The sequence below is a fragment of the Rhineura floridana genome, chromosome 14 (assembly GCF_030035675.1).
Source record: "Rhineura floridana isolate rRhiFlo1 chromosome 14, rRhiFlo1.hap2, whole genome shotgun sequence".
Classification (NCBI taxonomy): Eukaryota; Metazoa; Chordata; class Lepidosauria; order Squamata; family Rhineuridae; genus Rhineura; species Rhineura floridana.
Genome location: NC_084493.1, coordinates 1,259,291 through 1,279,034, shown reverse-complemented (window position 1 = coordinate 1,279,034; position 19,744 = coordinate 1,259,291). Strand labels below are relative to the sequence as shown.

The following is a 19,744-nucleotide window of genomic DNA, read 5'->3' as shown; positions in this document are numbered from 1 at the left end:
GGTGTGTGAGTTGCCAAAAAGGCAGTCACCTGGGTGCCCCTTGGAACTGCGGGAGTCGGAGTGCCCTCTTTCTGCCGTCCACCTCATTTTAGATGGCACCTGGGGGACACTCTCTGTGCTGCTGAGACTGAGTACGGCTGGCCACGTTCAGAGACAGGCAATTTATTTATTTAATTTATTTAATTAAGCTTATATACCACCCGACTAGCAACAGCTCTCTGGGCGGTGAACATTAAAAATACAATAAAAATAACACAATACAGTATATCACAATACAAAACTGTACAAAAACTGTACAGTCTGGCCGCCGCATTTTGCACTAGCTGTAGCTTCCGAATCGTCTTCAAAGGTAGCCCTACGTAAAGCGCATTGCAGTAGTCCAGACGCGAGGTTACCATAGCATGTACCACTGATGTGAGGTCCTCCTTACTCAGATAGGGACGTAGCTGGGCTACCAACCGAAGTTGGTAGAACGCATTCCGGGCCACCGAGGCTACATGAGCCTCAAGTGTGAGGGAAGCGTCTAAGATGACTCCCAGACTACGCACCTGTTCCTTTAGGGGGAGTGTAACCCCATCCAGGACAGGGTATATATCCACCATCCGATCAGAGAAACCATCCACCAACAGCATCTCAGTCTTGTCAGGATTGAGTCTCAGTTTGTTAGTTCTCATCCAGTCCATTGTCGCAGCCAGGCAACGGTTCAGCACGTCGACTGCCTCACCTGAAGAAGATGTAAAGGAGAAGTAGAGCTGCGTGTCATCAGCATACTGATGACAACGCACTCCAAAACTCCTGATGACCGCCCCCAGCGGCTTCATATAAATGTTAAAAAGCATGGGAGACAGAACCGAACCCTGCGGGACCCCACATTGGAGAACCCACGGTGTCGAGCAATGTTCCCCAAGCACTATCTTCTGGAGACGGCCCGCCAAGTAGGAGTGGAACCACTGCCAAGCAGTGCCTCCAACTCCCAACTCCGCAAGCCTCTCCAGAAGGATACCATGGTCGATGGTATCAAAAGCCGCTGAGAGGTCAAGGAGAATCAACAGAGTTACACTCCCTCTGTCTCTCTCCCGACATAGGTCATCAAACAAGGCGACCAAGGCAGTCTCAGTGCCAAAACCAGGCCTGAACCCCGATTGAAATGGATCTAGATAATCGGTTTCATCCAATAGCGCCTGGAGCTGGTCAGCAACCACACGTTCCAGGATCTTGCCCAGGAACGGAACATTGGCTACTGGTCTGTAGCTGCTGAAATCCTCTGGGTCCAAGGAAGGTTTTTTCAGGAGTGGTCTCACTGCCGCCTCTTTCAGACAGCCAGGGACCACTCCCTCTCGTAACGAGGCATTAATCACTTCCTTGGCCCAGCCAACTGTTCCTTCCTTGCTAGTTTTAATTCGGAGACGCTGGTCTCCAGCTGTAAGGACAGCCTTTGCCAATCTGCCTCCCACCAGATGTTTTGGACTGCAGCTCCCATCAGCCCCCGTCAGCAAGTGCTTACTGGGGCTTATGAGAATTGTAGTCCAGTCATCTGAAAGGCAGCAGGCTGGTGAAGTCTGCTTGTGGGCTTTAAAGTTCAAAGACTCAGCACAAGTGCAATGTATATAACTGATGTAATATTCTGACATCAACCAGTTCCTGTTAGCAGTCTGGCAGCCACATTCTGCACTTCCATCTCCAAACCATCGTCACCGACAACCCCCGCCGCTTACAGCAAATTACTCTAAACCCTTTTCAAGGCCCTGACAGCACAATCCTGTACATAGCTGGAGAAACAAAAGCAGCTAGATGGGCATATCATCTCTTCGAAAACTGCCTCTAGTTGATAACAGGATTAAATGCAGTGTTTTATTTTACGAAATGTCTGTCCTGCTCTTCCTCCCGAAGGAGACTGTGTCACAGAGTTAAATGGTGCTCCTGTTTCCATTGTGAGGGCTTTTGAGCAGTGCCCATATGAGCCCAGGGTAATTCCTCCATCTTCCGCCAGATGGCACCCTTGTGCCAAGATGGGGCTTAATTATGTGCTCAGAAGGCAGGGGAATGTCCTATTAGGAGATTGTCAGAACTGCCTTCCTCGATCTGAGATCCAGGGGGCCCATTTAACCCAGTATTCTGTCTCCAACAGGTGATCGAAGACCCATCCAGAGGTCTTTGGGAAGCCCCCAGCAGGGTGTGATGGTGATTTAAGTAAATGTACACACTACTACCCATGTTTTTTCACTGGACAGACAAACCCCACACCTGAAAGCTGCTGCCTGATTTTGTGTCCAGCTGCTTTTCACTGTGCCTCATTCTCCAGAGGCAAAGCTACAGCCAAAGTGATGGTTTGCCACTGCAGACATTATGCTGTACCACTGTTAGCACAAGCCATAGGGTTGTCGCCAAAGTTAGACCTACTCCAAGTAGATCCATTGAAACGAATGGACACAACTAATTTAGGTCCATTAATTTCAGTGGGTCGGCTCTAAGACTTAAGAAGCCCTTGGATTCTGAGGCGGACTTGCAAAGCTTCCTCAATTCAGACATCAAGCTAAGCACTATGCCGGGGCCCCCGCTGGGAGAAAGAGCCGGATATACATCTAATAAACAAACAAATAAATAACAAGGAGCGCCTGCTGAATCAGGCCAGTGACGGGCTCTTGAGCTCAGGCTTCCCGCAACGGGCACCTGTATTGAGGGCAGGCCGCACTGGACTAAACGGCCGCCTTTGGCCTGGTTCAGCAGCGGGGCGCTTCTGATGTTCTTTGGCCCCTTCGTGCTCCCTCTGTGGCAAAGCTCAGCTTTGCAGGTTTACACGTGTTCAGTGGATCTCTGCGGCAAGAACGGGAATACCTGTGTCTGCACAACTGGAGGCAAAGTCCCCCTTCTCAGGGCTCTGGACTGCAGCGACACAGCGCCTTCTTGAAAAGCCAGAAGCCCCGAGGAGGATGTTTCATTGTGGATTTGTTCCTACAGGAATCCCCCGCCTTTCCTCCGAGGAGCCCCAGGTGGCACACCCCATTGTCCCCGGAGCTTCCCGGCTGAGAGGGGCTTGGGCGCCTCCCCCCTGCCGGCAGCCCCGGCGCCCCCAGCTTGGGTGGGCTCCATTCGCAGGCGAAGTGCACCCCCTCAGCTTGCCCGCCGGAGGGAGGGCGCCGCTTGTTGCGACCCGCAGCCCGCCGCGGTGCGGACGCCCCTTCCCAGGGCGCCGCTTCTGCCACGCGGCAGCAGCTGCGGCGTAGCGCCCCCGGACCTCCAGCAGGTGGCGCCCGAGCGCTGGCCCGACCAAGGCTGACCGCGGCGGCGGCGGCAGGAGGAGCGGGACAGACGGCGGCGAGCGCGTCCCCGTCGAGCGGCTGCCGCCTCCGCCTCCTCCTCCGGCCGGGGCAGCGGCGCAGCTCTGGCAGGCAGCGGGCGGCGACGGAGCCGCGGGCATGGAGGACCGGGCGGCCGCTGCCCGGAGCCAGGCGGGCCCCCGACGCCTCACCGACGCAGCCCCGTCGCCGGCTCGGCGCTCGGCGCTCGCAGCCTGAGGACGTCCCGCCAGCCCAGCATGGCCCTCCCGCTGCTCCTCCTGGCCGCCCTCCTGGCCCGGAGCCGCAGTGCCCAGATCCCAGGTGGGTAACGACATCGGCCCGGGCTGCCTCCCCCGTCTGAAGCGGGGCCGACCGAGGGAGCCGCCTCTCTTTGGCAGCCGGGGCTCGGAAAGCGCGTTCGCGCGGGGGAGGCGGGCTTAAAGGCAAGGGTGCTTGGAGCATGTACAGAGTCCCTCGCCTCAACCCGCCGGGGCAGGTCGCTCCTGCTCCCATTTTAAAGAAGGGCGGATGGAGGCTGGAAAGGAAAGTTGCAGAACCGCCTGGGTCAAAGATGGGATGGCTGAATCCAGGTTTCCAAACTCCCGCAGCAATCTGTCTCTCTCTCTCTATATATTTATTTAAAAAACAAACGTGTCCTTGCAAACCATTTTAATGCCTAGCATATATTTTTGGTGTATGCGGCCTTGATCCAGCGCAAAAGGCTCCCTGTTTCCTCCGAGCCGCCGCCATCCCATTGTCTCTCCTTCGGCCTTCTCCGCTGTCTTCCTTGGCAAGGGCTTGCTGGGGAACGTTCGTGGTGGGATTGCCGCCTGCGGGGCTTGGAGGGCGCCGCCGCCGCCTGGCGTCCAGCATGTGCTCCTACAGCCCTGATGTCGCTCGTCTCCGCGGAGATTGCCCTGCAGGAAGGGGGCGATATGAGCCGCTCTGGAGCCCAGGAACCGGAGGCGCACAAAGGCGGAGCCCCCCAGAACGGAACCCTCCCCTTGCCCCCCCAAGCTCCTTGCCGCTCCCACCAGCTGGCATGAAGACAGAGGCCCTGCCTTGATCGACCATGGGCTGGAGCAACTTCCCAAGGGGGAGAGGCTGCGCCGTTGGGGGCTTGTTTAGAGGAAAGGCAAAGAAGGGAGAGCGTGTGATAACGCCTGGCCTTAAGAAAGCGGAGAAGGTTTTCTTCCTTCCCTTGACGCGAGAACTTGTGGGTGTCCAGCGAGGCTGAAGGGTGGCAGATTCAAGACAGACAAAGGAAAAGGACTTTTTCACACAGGCGGTTCTGGACGTGTTTGCTTTTGTTTTGAACAGTGTCCTAAGTGACTTGGAGGCCTTCGGGTTGCATGCGACTAACAAATCCAATAAATCATCATCATAGTGTGTTATGTGCCTTCAAGTCGATTACGACTTATGGCAACCCTATGAATCAGTGACCTCCAGCAGCATCTGTCGTGAACCACCCTGTTCAGATCTTGTAAGTTCAGGTCTGTGGCTTCCTTTATGGAATTGATCCATCTCTTGTTCGGCCTTCCTCTTTTTCTACTCCTTTTTGTTTTCCCCAGCAGTATTGTCTTTTCTAGTGAATCCTGTCTTCTCATGATGTGTCCAAAGTATGATAATCTCAGTTTCATCATTTTAGTTTCTAGTGACAGTTCTGGCTTAATTTGTTCTAACACCCAATTATTTGTCTTTTTTGTGGTCCCATGCTATGCGCAAAGCTCTCCTCCAACACCACATTTCAAATTTGATTTTTCTCATACCCCCTTTTTTCACTGTCCAACTTTCACATCCATACATAGAGATTGGGAATACCATGGTCTGAACGATCCTGACTTTAGTGTTCAGTGACACATCTTTGCATTTGAGGACCTTTTCTAGTTCTCTCACAGCTGCCTTCCCCAGTCCTAGCCTTCTTCTGATTTCTTGACTATTATCTCCATGTTGGTTAATGACTGTGCTGAGGTATTGATAATTCTTGACAAGTTCAATGTCCTCGTTGTCAACCTTAAAGTTACATAAATCTTCTGTTGTCATTACTTTAGTCTTCTTGATGTTCAGCTGTAGTCCTGCTTTTGTGCTTTCCTCTTTAACTTTCATCAGCATTTGTTTCAAATCATTACTGGTTTCTGCTAGTAGTACGGTATCGTCTGCATATTTTAAATTATTGATATTTCTCCCTCCAGTTTTCACACCTCCTTCATCTTGGTCCAAACCCACTTTCCGTATGATATGGGAATCACTCCCACCAGAGGAAGTGATGGACCCCAATTTGGGTGGGTTAGACAAATTCATGGAGGATAAGACTGTCCGTGACTACTAGCCACAACGGCTAGGTTCCCCCTCCACCGCTGGAGGCAGCGTGTATCTGAATGCCAGCTGTCAGTGGAGAGAGGGCTGCTGTTGCCCTCAGGTGCTGCTTGTGGGCTACCACAGAAGCCATCCGGCTGGCCGCCATCAGAACAGGTTGCTGGACTAGGTGGGCCATTGGTCTGATCCAGCAGGGCTTTTCTTGTGGGAAAAATGGGAGGCAGAGGGTCACGTCTGGTAGAAAGGGGAGCAAAGAGGGAGTCTGGCTCATGCCCGACTTGTGTCCTCTGGCCAAGGGCTTGTCCCCTGTCCAGTCTGCACCTGGGGGGTAAGGAGAGGTCAAACCTGCCAGTCTTCCCAAACACATTTCTCACCTCCTGCTGCTGAATCCCGACAGAGAGATAAATAGATTTATTACGGCTACAGACTGATAAACGTTGATGCACAAAGGACAATTATTTAACATAGTAAAAAAGTGAATAGGATTTCCTGAAGAGCCAAAAGGAAGTTCTTACATCGACCACCTGCTTTCTCATATGTACTGAAGACAGAAAAATATTCACTCCCTGTTAAGTAACATAGGAAGAGTCATTACTTAAAACACAAAAGGTATCCGGATTTCAGTAGGTTTTCCAGGTAGAGTGGTTAATAAAGGAAGAGCCAGCCTGTCTCTGGGCTCCTTATACAGATCACAATGTAAAACAGGAGGAGTGGGGGACATTTTTCAGCCCAAGGGCCACATTTCCCTCAGGGTAACCTTCCAGGGGCCACATGCCAGTGGTGGGCAGGGCCAGAGGCAAACGTGGGCGGAGCAATGAGTATAGATTTTACCTTTGTACAGTTGGGTACTTCCTGCACACACTCGTGCACCCCTCACCATCCAAGGCGGCCAGGGTCACAATGGTCAGAGTTTGAGGACATGCTTCAACCAGGCAAAAACCCTCACCAAGGGTATAAAGGAGGGCCAGTAGGGGGTGTGGCCTGGGAGAGTTCTGAGGGCCAGACAAAGAGAGTTGGAGGGCTGCGCCGATCCTCTGGGCCTGAGGTTCCTTACTCCTGACGTAAACCAACATCGCCCATCTATGCCGTCTCTCCAGTTCCACAGGCCCAGAGATGTGGAATCTCTTAAAGCCAGCCAGCTAGCTGCGCAGAGGGCAGGGGGCATAAATGCTCTCCTGTATGGGCTGATGGGAATTGTGGGCCATGACATGTGGAGGGCACCAGGTTGGGGAAGGCTGCTCCAGAGGGGCTCTTTCCAGTTGTTCATTCCACACTATCTGCTGCAGGGGCTGGATCGGCTGACGAGCAAGATTCTGGCTACGACATTGTTCACCCTGTCAAGGTCGACGAGAGAGGTGTCTTCCTCTCCTACAACCTGTCCCACCGCTGGCTCCACAGAAGGGCCATTTCCTCAAAGAATCACCCGCTTTCTTTCTACAAACTGTACCATGGGGGGCAGGAGCTGAGATTCAACCTGAGCCTCAACAGGCATCTCCTGGCCCCTGGGTTCGTCAGCGAGAGACGATTTGGAGGCATCGCTCATGCCGAGATCCAAGCTCACAACCAGAACTCGTGCCACATGGTTGGGTCAGTTCAGAACCAGGAGCAAGAGAATGGGTTTGCTGCGCTCAGTACATGTGACGGGCTGGTAAGTGTCGCAGGTTCTTTACGTCTTAGAGCAGCTTTTCCCCTCATGATGCCCTCCAGATGGTGCTGAACCACAACCCGCATCAGCCTCAGCCGGGGTGGCTATGCTCCCACCAGTCCCAGCATTGTCTGGCTGTGCTGACTGGTGCAGATGGGAGTTGTAGTCCAAAACATCTGGGCGGTACGAGGTTGGGGAAGCTGGCTTAGAGACTGGCCTGGTGGCCTGAATCCATTGCAGACGGGGGTCAAGTTTAAGTGCCGTTAAGAGACCTTCAATCTAACATACCTGTTTTGTAATATTTTTGTAGAACATCTGGTGCAGCTATTGTCCAGCACAAGGAAACGTAATCATACATCTCATGTTCTTTTCAGATTTTTTTTTCTTTTACAAGCACACATTTAATTTTTAGATACGGTCCTTAAAAAAAACACCAAACATACGACATGCATGCCCTGGAATGTTTTGCAGAAGGTATCATGTGAAACACAAATGTGAACCTGTTGCCACAGATAGTGGAAACCTCATTCCACTCATATGCTGCCCTCTTCTCTGGGACGGTCTGATCCTGGTTTTTGATGGTCAGCTCAGAGAGCCAAGTGACTAGTGGCAATGGAGTCTGGGAAGGAAAAAATCCTGCCTCTTCAGAAAGGGTACAGATCCAAAGGTGAACCCTTCTAGCAGTTTTTGCAGTCCACGTCTCCAGATGAACAAGGGTGCTATGGAGGATGGGGATGGCAGGGTCTAGAGCTAAGGGGTGGGAGCCTTTGGCCCTCCAAATGGTGCTGAACTACAACTCCCATCAGCCCCAGCAAGCAGGACCAATGGCTAGAGAGGATGATGGGAGTTGTAGTTCAGCAACACCTGGAGGGCCAAAGGTTCCCCACCCCTGCTGTAGATGTTTGGAACAGGGTTGCCATAGAATCATAGAATCATAGAACAATGGAGTTGGAAGGGGTTACAAGGCCATCAAGTCCAATCCCCTACTCAATGCAGGCATCCAACTCTTGAATGCCTCCAGTGTTGGAGGGCTCACCATCTCCCTAGGTCATTGGTCCCATTGTCGTAACGCTCTAATAGTTAGGAAGGTTTTCCTGATCTTCAGTCGAAATCTGGCTTCCTGCAGCCTGAGCCCATTATTCCATGTCCTGCACTCTGGGACGATCAAGAATAGATCCTGGCCCTGCTCTGTGTAGCAACCTCTCAAGTACTTGAAGAGTGCTATCATATCTCCACTCAGTCTGCTCTTCTCAAGACCATCTTTTCTTTTTTCTTTTTTTTACAATAATTTTTATTCAAATTTTCATAAAACATACAAAACAAAATCATAAAACATTCAAAGACAAAAAACAAAACAAAACAAAAATGATTAAACAAAAAAATAAAATGTTGACTTCCCATTTGTCGCAGATCAAATCAGTTGTAGGTCTACAATATATAACAATCCTGTCTCTTAAATTATATTATAAAATCACTTTCCTCCAGTAGTTATCTTAATTAATCATCAAATCTCATAAACATTACTTTATTCTTTCCACAAAAAGTCAAAGAGAGGTTTCAATTCTTTAAGAAATATATCTATCAATTTTTCTCCAAATAAACATGTCGATTAATCCATCTCGTTAATAATAATAATAATCTTATTGTCATAACCATAGTCCAAATAAACATATCGATTAATCCATCTCATCAAAATCTGTTAGGTCCAATAATTTCAATAGCCATTATTCCATTATCCCTATTAATTCCATCTTCCATCTTCAATAGTCCTGTTAAGTCCAGTAATTTCAGTGTCCAATCTTCCATTATCAGTATTCCATAATAATCTTGCTGTCATAGCCATAGTCATATAATAAGAGTCTGATGGGAATTTCCTCTATCCCAAATATTTTCTTGCCATCAATTCTGAATAAGTTGCTGAAATATTGTTGTAAAGTCATATCTGTGTTCTTCTTTTTTACAAAATGCACTGGCTCATCTCTTGAGAGTTTTTCCATTGTCACATGGCTGCAGTTAATTCCATAGATTTTCTCTATATCAAGCTCCATCACGTCATTCCAGTCCAGAAGATTATCCAAGCCATTGATAACTTTATCTCTAATATCTTCATTAATTTCTTCAGAGATAACGTTAAATTCCAAACAGTAGATTTTATTTCTAATATCCATAAACTCCAGATCTTTTTCCAATTCCACATTTGTTCCAATCTCCAGGGCTTGTATCTTCCCTTTATTTTTTCTTTTCTCATCTCTGATCTCATTCTCCTCTCTCACAGGATCCCCTATTTCTTTAAGCTCCTGCGTCATTTTGCTCAGTTCAATTTTCAGCTCCTTACTGCCCTGTCGCAGGGTTTGTTTCGTTATCTCAATCTCATCCATTATTTTCTGAAACATAATTACTTCCAGATTCTCAGCCACTTTCTTGATTGCCATTTTTAAAACCATGAAAACAAAACAAAACAAAAATAAAGAAGAACCACTTCTTATTTCAGCAACAATTGGGTTAATATTCCAGGCTTGATGACATCACAGTATAAACAGAGCAGCCTGCCTTATCTCTCTATGTTCAAGAACACAAAACAAATTTAGTTCCCAGCATCAAAACAGTTAGTGGCGTCGTGAAGAAGCAGATTCGTCAAAATAAAATAGACCAAAAAGAGAATAGTCCCAGACAATATAATGTTCCTCGGAATAGAAATCCCTCTTCTGTTTATATCTTTAGAATGCACTTCCAGGACAGCTTTTTGCAATAGAAACAGAGATAAGCTGTTAATTTCGTGAATAACAGAGAAGAGTTATAGCTCACCCAGAAGTTCTTTAAAGCTGATTCATTTGACAAATCTCTTTTTGCTGCAACAATTTAAACCAAGTAAAAAAAATAATAGAAAGAAGGGTGCTTGCCTGTTAGTCCGTTTTCTCTTTGAAGAAAAGATAAACGTATCGCATTAATCAGATAGAGCTTGTTCGGAAGTCCGTCCGGCATTGCTGGCTGGACCTTTTCTCATAAATTAATGAAATCCAGTCCTCCCAACAAAAACAGGCTTTTGAGGTTGATCTCTACGTTTCTCCCTGCCCGGGAGAAATTTCATCAGTCAAAAAAAAATGTTCTGACTGATTTATATCTGAATAAGCTTCTTTTGAGGCGGGAGCCCGTCTCAAAAGCAGGCACAAGCGAAGTTACCCTTCCCGGAAGTCTCAAGACCATCTTTTCAATTGTTCTGTTTCTATACCTTTCACAGCTGCCGGAGACTCAGCCTTAGCAGATCAACCCGCCCTTGGCATGGAGACATAGTAATGTGCCCACTAAATTTCTGCATGCCAGGCTGCTGCTGAAGAGCAAGGCCAATTAAAGCGACATCAGCTGGCAATCCTAGCCTGCAGAGAGAGAGAGAAAGGTGTTAAGTTCGTTGCTTACACAGTATTGGCAACGTAACTAAAGTATCCCAGCTTGCTCCAAGAGGAAGGCGGTTCTGCCGTGCTCGGCATGAGAGAAGCAGCTGAGCCCCAACTTTGCTCAGTCTGTCTACTCTTTTTCTCCTGATTTGGACCAAATAGGCTGAAACCACCCAGGCTGTGGTTGTGTGACAGTTTCTGAAAAGTCTTAAGGCATGGGGATTGGTGTGTCATACAGATGATGACTCTCTCCTCTCCAGAAAGGAGTCTTCCGGCTGGCTGATGAAGACTTCTTTATCGAGCCGCTGTCTGCAAGCAAATTCAGGGAGAAGACCGCCCACCCCCACAGGATATATAGACGCCATGTTCCAGAGTACGAGGCAGAAGAGTTTATTTCAGTAGTGAGCACAAAGCAAGACAGGAAACAGCCTGCCATTGTCAGGATGTGTGGGGTGCAAGGTAATTGTTTCATCCTGGTTTGCAAATGATTTCTTGGCTGAAGGAAGCCTCTTGACTAGTTAGCTTATGCATCTGCCTCCCTGTGATTTCAAACCACAGCATCTTGTCCTGTCCTCAGTGGACCGAGTCAGGAAACTCTAATTACATCTCCCCCTTAGGGTCAAACCAGATGTGACATTAATTGCATGAATGCAGCTAATGTGACTGTTTTGTGTGTTTTCAATGTCAACAGCAGACCTGGGCAAGAAGAGGAGCATCAGGCCTGCAGGGAGGAACTCTTTCTCAAGAGAAATGTCCAGTAAATAAAAATAGATTGGGACAAGTTTTCAGCTGAGGCTCCACTAAGCTGTCCAGGGCTGGCTTTATCTTTCAGAGCTCTCAAAACAGCCTTTGCCAACCTGGTGCCCTCCAGATGTTTTTGACTGTAACTCCCATCAGCTGGGAGTTGTCATCCAAAACATCTGGAGAGCACAAGCTTGGGAAAGGCCATCCTAAACATTTTGGACTTAACTCAGAAAAGTATTTTTATAATTTTTGAAGGAGAGTTGTTTTCTCAAGTTTCCTTTTCATCCTCCTAATTGACCCTAGCCATGGGTCAAAGACAGTAAGAGGGCTGGCTGGGCACCAGGTGGCCCAGTCACGGCAAGGCATGCTCCAAAGGGCAGGCCCCTCTTCATGCCGCGCAGCTCTCAACAATCTTCCTCTCTGTTGCCACGGAGAGAACCCCCTGAGCGATGGCTTTGATGGATTGTGACTGAACTTTGAGCCTCCCACCCGGCCTGGCAGGGCCTGAAGTGTGGATTTCACTGCAGGGCGAGACTCTGATTAGGCATGGATGCAATTCCCCCAATGAGAATTCTTTCTGTTTGAAGGCAGCAGCGGTTGCGTGTGAAAATTCGCCACTTTTATTTATTAAAAAACAAAGAAATAAGGTTTTGGAAGCTTTTATGCTGCATGTTTGGCTATTCAGATCTGACTGACCATCCGAGGGACTGGGGGGGGGAGTTCTCATTAGGTGTCTGTTCCTGCATTATATTTTCTCTCCCGTGGGTCCGCCATGCAAGCTGAAGACTGCATCTCTGACACTAGACAACATGGGTCAGAACGTCCAAATCCCGGCCTTTTAAGGGGCTAGAGCGAAACCTTGCCCAGAGAATCGTGGGTAGGCATGGTGGCGTAGCCCTGGGATGCAGCGGAGGAGAGCACATGGATCCCTGTCTTGACTGGGAGGGAGGCATAAATCAGCGGGGGGGGGACCCTACTGGGCTGCAGCTCCCCACCACCACCACACCAGCATGGTCAGTTCTCAGGGATAATGATGGGGCTGGGCCCAAGGGCATTGCCAGGTTCCCCATCTGTGGGCTACACCAACCTTCCCCAACCTGGTGCCCTCCAGATGTTGTCCAACTCCAGCTCCAGCCAGCGTGGACAATGGTCAGGGATATCCAGGTCCAGCAACATCTGGAAGGCACAGATGGGCCCAGATCCCAGTTGAAGGCACCCAAATGCGTCAGGGCTGACCCAGATCAGCCTGCACAACAGCGGGGGGTTCCAGGCATCTTCAGATGTCTCTTTTTCTCCTCCTCATCTTCAAACTCCAAGGAAGCCTCGAGAACTCTGAGAAGCAGAGAGAGAAGTGGGAGGGGATGCGGCGGAGGAAGCGGCGGATCAAGCAGCGCTCTGTCAGCAAGGAAAAATGGGTGGAGACCCTGGTGGTGGCTGACACTAAGATGGTGGAGTACCATGGCAGCAGGGATGTTGAGAGATATGTCCTGACGGTCATGAACATGGTGAGCACTGCAGAGAGAGAGAGTGTGTGTGTGTGTCAGATGGGCGGGGGAAGTTGCCCTTTTTGCTGGATGGAAAAAGATGTTTGAGCACTAGACAGTGAACTGGATTTTTTAAAGTGCCAGGGCCTGATTAACAATGTAAGAAGAGCCCTGCAGCTAGATCCGGCCAGTGGCCCATCTAGTCCAACATCTTGTTCTCACAAGTGGCCAACCAGATGCCCATAATAGAGAGTCCGCAAGCAAGACCTGAGTGTAAGAGCACTCTGTCTCCTCCCGCCGTTTCCAGCAACTGGTGTTTGGAAGCATACCGCCTCAGCCTATGGAGGCAGAGCATAATCCTCTTTTAAAGCTGTCTCCATCTTGTGGGAGTGAGTTCCATAGTTTAACTCTGCACTGTGTGAAAAAATCCTTTCTTTTGTCTGTCCTGAATCTTCTGACATTCTACTTCATTGGATGTCCACAAGAAAAACTTTCTGTCTCTGCCATTGAGCTGCCAACCATCAGATATGTTGTGTTACTTGGTCTTTTGAAAGGCAAGCTAAGGGAGACACTTACGGGACAAGGGGATTGTGATGTGTGTGTGTGTGCGTGTCTCTTTCTCCCATTAGCATGATTCCCTCAGCTGTTCCATTTATTCTGCAATGTAGGTGGCCGGTTTGTTCCATGATGCCAGCATTGGGAACCCTATCCATGTTTCCATTGTGCGTCTTATCTTCCTTGAGGAAGAAGAGGTAAAAAAAAAGAAGGACTTGCTCACCTGCTGTTCATGTCACGACCATGCTGGATGCACAAGTGACATGGTCTCTGTGCAGATACGTGCCTCTGTGCATTGGGTCACAAGGCTTCCAGGCAGTCAGACACATCTCTTTGTCTTTGTCACGCTGGTGCCCTCTGGTATTTTGGACTACAGCTGCCATCAGTCCCAGCCAGCACAACCTTTTCAGTGGTGGCCCCCAAATTATGGAATGATCCCTGACGAGGTGCACCTGGCGCCGACACTGTTATCTTTTCGGCGCCAGGTCAAGACTTTCCTCTTCTCCCAGGCATTTTAGCATGTGTTGTATGCTGTTTAAATTTTTAAATTGTGTTTTAAATTGTTTTTGTAAGATCTGTTTTAAATTGTATTTGTTTTAATGTTTTTAGTTACTGTAAACCGCCCGTGGCGCAGAGTGGTAAGCGGCAGTAACGCAGCCGAAGCTCTGCTCACGGCCGGAGTTCAGTTCCAACGGAAGGAGGAAGTCGAATCTCCGGTAAAAGGGGTCTAGGTCCACTCAGCCTTCCATCCATCCGTGGTCGGTAAAATGAGTACCTGGCATATGCTGTGGGGTAAAGAAAGGCCGGGGACGGAACTGGCAATCCCACCCCATATATACGGTCTGCCTAGTAAACATCACAAGACGTCACCCTGAGAGTCGGAAACGACTCGCACTACAAGTGCAGGGACACCTTTACCTTTTTTAGACCGCCCAGAGAGCTTCGGCTATGGGGCAGTATACAGGTATAATAAAATAAATAAATAAATAGGAGTGGCTAAGGTGTAGACACAAAATAAAGGGAATGAAAGAGAAAAAGGATCTTCCTGGAGTGCTCAGCAAATACAATGCAGGTGTTTGCTCATTTATGTTTGTTAACAAAAAGTGTTTTTTAAAGGTATTTTAAGAGGTTTTTTCCCTTGTTTTCTTGCTTTTTTCTGTCCAGGGCTTCTTTGGGAGGGAGGGCAGGATATAAATGTAATAAAAATAATAATTGGGTAGGGACTAATCTCCATTTCTGTAGGAGGATCTGAAAATCACCCACCATGCAGACAACACCTTGAAAAGTTTCTGCAAGTGGCAGAAGTCCGTCAACGTGAAAGGAGATGCTCACCCACTGCACCACGATGTTGCCATTCTGCTCACAAGGTATATCCTGCCCAGGCATTTTGCATTTGTGCTAGCAGTGTTTGTATATGTGTTTGCTTGTAAGTATTTATAAATGGTGTAACATTTTAAAAAAGCTCTACGTGATAATACCATGCACTAAAATGGGAGTAGTCAGATATTGTGGACTTCCGACTTCCCTCAGGCCCAGCTGGTGTGGCCGATAGTCGGAGGTGATGAGAGGTGGAGGCCAGCAATATCTGGAGGGCACCAGGTGAGCAAAGGCTGCCCTGGATATTCCTTTCCTCTGGTACTCCAGATGTTTGCATCACATTGTCTATGCCTGCACTGAAACCTCCACATAGGTGAAAAGCTCACCAGTATTCATCTTGCAATTTAGCTTGCATAGGAGAACTTTCCAGGTTGATTGTGCTTGTGCACCGGATTTTAAAGCTGCTTCAATGCCATGACTTCTTTCAACAAGCCTTTGGGATTGTCCTGTTGATGCGCTTTAGCCTTTTCTCAGAATGCCAGTTTCCAGGACAGAGCCCTGGTGCGTTAGTCTGACAAGGCGCCTTCCAGACTGTTGCTCTTGTGTGGCTGGCAAATTTAGGTTGCAATTAATGTGGATTTGGTGCTGTTGCACAACAAGCCCACTTCCAAAAACAAATCAGGCTTTTTGCGGTAAGGAAAGCGAGGGAATAACAACGGCTTGATAAGATATCGAGAAACCTCCTTGCAAACTGATTGGAATGAACGCTCTGTAAGCAGCTGATGTCGGGCAGCCTCCACTCAAACTTTGTGCAAACAAATTGGGAGGAATGCAGAGTGAGCTGGTGGCCTGGAAGAGCCCTCTGCCTGGTCCCGTTGTGCAGCTGTTCTGCCGCTGTTTTGTCTTTCAAAAGCTGGACTGGAACCTGCTAGGTATTGTAACAACCTCGTCTTTTCTCCTGTGTGTGTTTTCTTCCCACCTGGAAAAGGAAAGACCTCTGTGCAGCCATGAACCGTCCCTGTGAGACTCTGGGCCTGTCCCACGTCTCTGGCATGTGCCAGCCCCACAGGAGCTGCAACATCAATGAGGACACGGGGCTTCCTCTGGCGTTCACCGTGGCCCATGAACTTGGACACAGGTACTGAAGGGGGCTGGGCAGCTCTCAGTTGACCAATAAGATGGCAAAGGCTGTGAGGAGGCTTTTCGGGTGTATTTTGTGGTGAATTATAGTCCTGATAGACAGGCAGTGCCTGACATGGAGCAGGGCAGCGGAAATAAGTGCCTTATAGATTGCGTACACACCATGCATTGGAAGCACATAATTTCCTCCCAAGAATCCTGGGAACTGTAGTTTGTGCAAGGTGTTGGGAATTGTAGCTCTGTAAGAGGTGAGATACAGTTCCCAGGATTCTTTGGGGGAAATTATGTGTTTTAAATGTGTGGTGTGTACACAGCCACAAACCCCACCACACAGGCAGACCTGCCCCCCAAGCCCTGCCAATGCCTTTGAGCCCCTCTCCCACAACCAGATTACAATGGGGTTTTCCAAATAGTGTATCTATGTTGATGCTCTCTTCGACTTTTAAAGAAAAGAAATGCAGTCTATTTGTTTTTTTAAAAAAATACATTGTAAGCAGAAGGTGGCAAACGTTTGCTTGTTACTTAGTTACATTTTAAAGGTTAAAACTGTGAGCAGAAGTGCTTTAAAAGTTTTCTGCTTACCAAAATATCGAATTCATTGAGTTATTGTTTTATCTCTCTCTCTCTCCCCCTCTCTGTCCCCCTTTCAATTGCTTTTAAGTCAGGAAGGCAAGAAATTACTCAGAACTGGAAATCTATTTCAACTTTCAAAAGTTCCTGTATGTGTGGCTATATGTGCTTCAGCTTTTTCTGAGGCAAAACTGCAGTTGCCCCTCCCCTCCAGAGTCCTCCCTTCTGTCCTGTGGGTGGGACAACTGCAAAGCCACCTTGGCACCTTCAGGGGCTGCTGGGAATGTCTTTGTTACCTCCCTGTAGAACTGCTCCTCCCACCCAAACTTCCTTTCTGGGGACATACGAACATGAGAAGAGCCTGCTGGATCAGGCCAGTGGCCCATCTAGTCCAGCATCCTGTTCTCACAGTGGCCAACCAGGTGCCTGGGGGAAGCCCGCAAGCAGGACCCGAGTGCAAGAACACTCTCCCCTCCTGAGGCTTCCGGCAACTGGTTTTCAGAAGCATGCTGCCTCTGACTAGGGTGGCAGAGCACAGCCATCATGGCTAGTAGCCATTGATAGCCCTGTCCTCCATGAATTTGTCTAATCTTCTTTTAAAGCCGTCCAAGCTGGTGGCCATTACTGCATCTTGTGGGAGCAAATTCCATATTTTAACTATGCGCTGAGTAAAAAAGTACTTCCTTTTGTCTGTCCTGAATCTTCCAACATTCAGCTTCTTTGAATGTCCACGAGTTTTAGTATTATGAGAGAGGGAGAAGAACTTTTCTCTATCCACTTTCTCAGTGCCATGCATAATTTTATACACTTCCATCATGTCTCCTCTGACCCGCCTTTTCTCTAAACTAAAAAGCCCCAAATGCTGCAACCTTTCCTCATAAGGGAGTTGCTCCATCCCCATTCTGGTTGCCCTCTTCTGAACCTTTTCCAACTCTATAATATCCTGCATCCTGCAACGGTTACAGGCTGCCAATGCTAGCTTCCTTCTCAGAGCTAACAGCCGCTTGGGGAGGACTTTTGTTGAGACTGTAGTGGAGGGTAAGGATGAGACCCCTTACCCAGTGAGCCGCAGTCCCAACCCTGTCTGCTCTTTTCCACTTTAAAAACCTACGCAAGGTCTCCAAAGGACAACCCTTTGAATCACAGACCAGCATAATTTGCACTGCAAAAAATTGTATGTATGTAGAAAAACGTCCTGATTCTTTAGAGAGTGATCTAATTTAGCACGCTTAACTTTATGTATATTTAGTAAACAAAACTAACTACATTGAAGTGGTCATGCTAGTTTCATACTGTATTTACAAGACATTTTGTTTTTCAAATGTTTTTAAGATGTTTTGTTTTTGAGGTGTTGTAGTGTTTTGTTCTTTGTTTGCCGCCCTGGGCTTCTTCTGGGAGGAAGGGCGGGAAGAAAGTTTAATTAATATATCATAAAAATAAAATATCTAGTATTGTGTGTTGTTTGGCCCTCTTGTGGGCATGTGCGAAGTGGACCAGCCTTTGCCAACCTGGCGTCCTCCAGACGTTTTGGGCTGCCATCCGCAGCAGCTCCAGTCAGCCCAGCTGTGTTCCCATCAACCCCATCATCATATGACCGTGCTGGCTGCGGCGGATGGGAGATGTAGTCCAAAACACCTGGAGAGGATTGGGGTGGGGAAGCCTGCGGTAGGCCATCCCTCAAGGGCTCAGGGAGAACAGCCCTGGGGTGTGTGTGTGTGTGTGTGAATTTGGCTTCTGCCCAGGCCCTTGGGGTGCCCTCTTGACGCTCCTTTGCGGCTGTGTCTGGGTGTGTGGCTCACCTCCCCCTTTGGGGGGCTGTGCTCTTACAGTTTTGGGATTCAGCATGACGGAAGCGGCAATGACTGTGAGCCAGTTGGGAAAAGACCTTTCATCATGTCCCCACAGCTCCTGTACGACACTTCGCCCCTCACCTGGTCCTCCTGCAGCCGGGAGTATGTCACCCGCTTCCTGGAGTAAGTGCGGCCTCATTCCCTTTGCCTTCTTCTAAAGCGCTGGGGCTGCAGCAGGGGGCGTGGCTTGCTTTGGGGACCAGGGGGAGGCTGTGTGGAAGTTGGCATTTGTTGGCCAAAGGGTCGCTTGTGCCCCCAGAGACGCAGAGTCACTTGTGGGGTTTTTTTCTTGTTCATGGCTGGGCTCAGAGCAAACCTTCCTCCTCTCCTCTGAGCCTGCCCTCTTCTCAACGGAGACTTCCTTCGGTGTCCCATGAACTCCTGCAGTACGTTTCATTGGGACAAGGGACGGGGCCTTCTTATTGGCTGCCCTGCAAGGCTTTGGAACTTTTGTTTTACATTAGTGGTTTTGAATTATGAACCATCTTGGACTTCTGCAGGAAGGGTGTGTTACAAATATTCTAAATAAATTTTTCCATATTTGATTTTTGTACCTATTGTCATTTATCCAAATTGATTCAAGGACCATTTACATTAAAAATCAAATACAGAACCATTAGCAGAAGAAACAAATGCAATTTATTCTTTGAGCTTTGAGTCAAGGTGCTAGGGACGCACTTTAAATGGCAGTTAAATGTTCTTTCTTGGCAGCAGTAGGGATCGTAGAGGTGCCTTCCTGCAGGAGAACGTTTACCTTTTACATTAGTGTGTGTGTGTGTAGCTGATAAGGGGGAAACTGGTGTCTCACAAATGGCAAGGAGGATGGGTATATGTGAGAGTGGGGGTGAGTTGACAGTCACAGTCCAACTATGTGCGCATTACATAATTGAGCACTAAAGGGTTTGGTCTTGCTAACAGAGGGCTTGTGCTGTATTAATGACTCTGCTGCCGTGGACACCAGCCCCTATCCCTGTCCTAGTGGGGGCCTTGCCAGGACTAAAGAGATTGCCCAGCTTAGAAAGGCCGTGCCAAATTCTTTCCAGCATCTGTCTATTTTTAGCACCTTGTTGCTGCCAATTCCCCGGCCTCCTACTAGGCGCTTAAGCTGAGTGCTTGGAGATTTGCGGCTTCCAGTTCCTGCTTCCTGCTTGGCCCAGCTGTTCCCTTTTCCCCTTTGGCTCTTGCAGGCAGACCAGGAAAGGACAAGAGAGGTTGCAAGAACAGACAGCAGCTGGGTTACAGCTGCCATCAGCCTTTTCTTGCAACAGTGCAAGGAACTAGCACCTTAGCACAGATTTGAGGCCTGTGGCTCTAACGTAATGAGTCAGGTGAGCCACTCAGTGGTGTTTGGTCCTCGCGTTATATGCAGGGGCAGGGCTCACCCCGGAATGAGCTGTGACTCTGCATAAGGCTCCAGGCCTGGTTGCAGGGGTTAAGATATAAGATAAGAGGT

General features: G+C 48.7%; 1 protein-coding gene across 4 annotated transcripts in view; it reads left to right on the top strand.

The window, feature by feature from the left end:
- The first annotated feature begins 3,284 nt into the window (after positions 1 to 3,284).
- Positions 3,285 to 19,744, top strand: part of ADAMTS7 (ADAM metallopeptidase with thrombospondin type 1 motif 7) — a 69,250-nt gene continuing 52,790 nt past the window's right edge. For 2 of the 4 annotated variants that reach the window (XM_061594773.1, XM_061594775.1), the window contains exons 1-8: positions 3,285 to 3,599; positions 6,881 to 7,242; positions 10,892 to 11,090; positions 12,693 to 12,880; positions 13,528 to 13,611; positions 14,657 to 14,781; positions 15,720 to 15,869; positions 18,271 to 18,414. In XM_061594773.1, the coding sequence (XP_061450757.1) occupies positions 3,536 to 3,599; positions 6,881 to 7,242; positions 10,892 to 11,090; positions 12,693 to 12,880; positions 13,528 to 13,611; positions 14,657 to 14,781; positions 15,720 to 15,869; positions 18,271 to 18,414 (1,316 nt within the window). In that variant the 5' untranslated portion in view covers positions 3,285 to 3,535. The remainder of the gene's footprint in view (positions 3,600 to 6,880; positions 7,243 to 10,891; positions 11,091 to 12,692; positions 12,881 to 13,527; positions 13,612 to 14,656; positions 14,782 to 15,719; positions 15,870 to 18,270; positions 18,415 to 19,744) is intronic. The other 2 variants (XM_061594772.1, XM_061594774.1) reach the window with 2 other exon arrangements.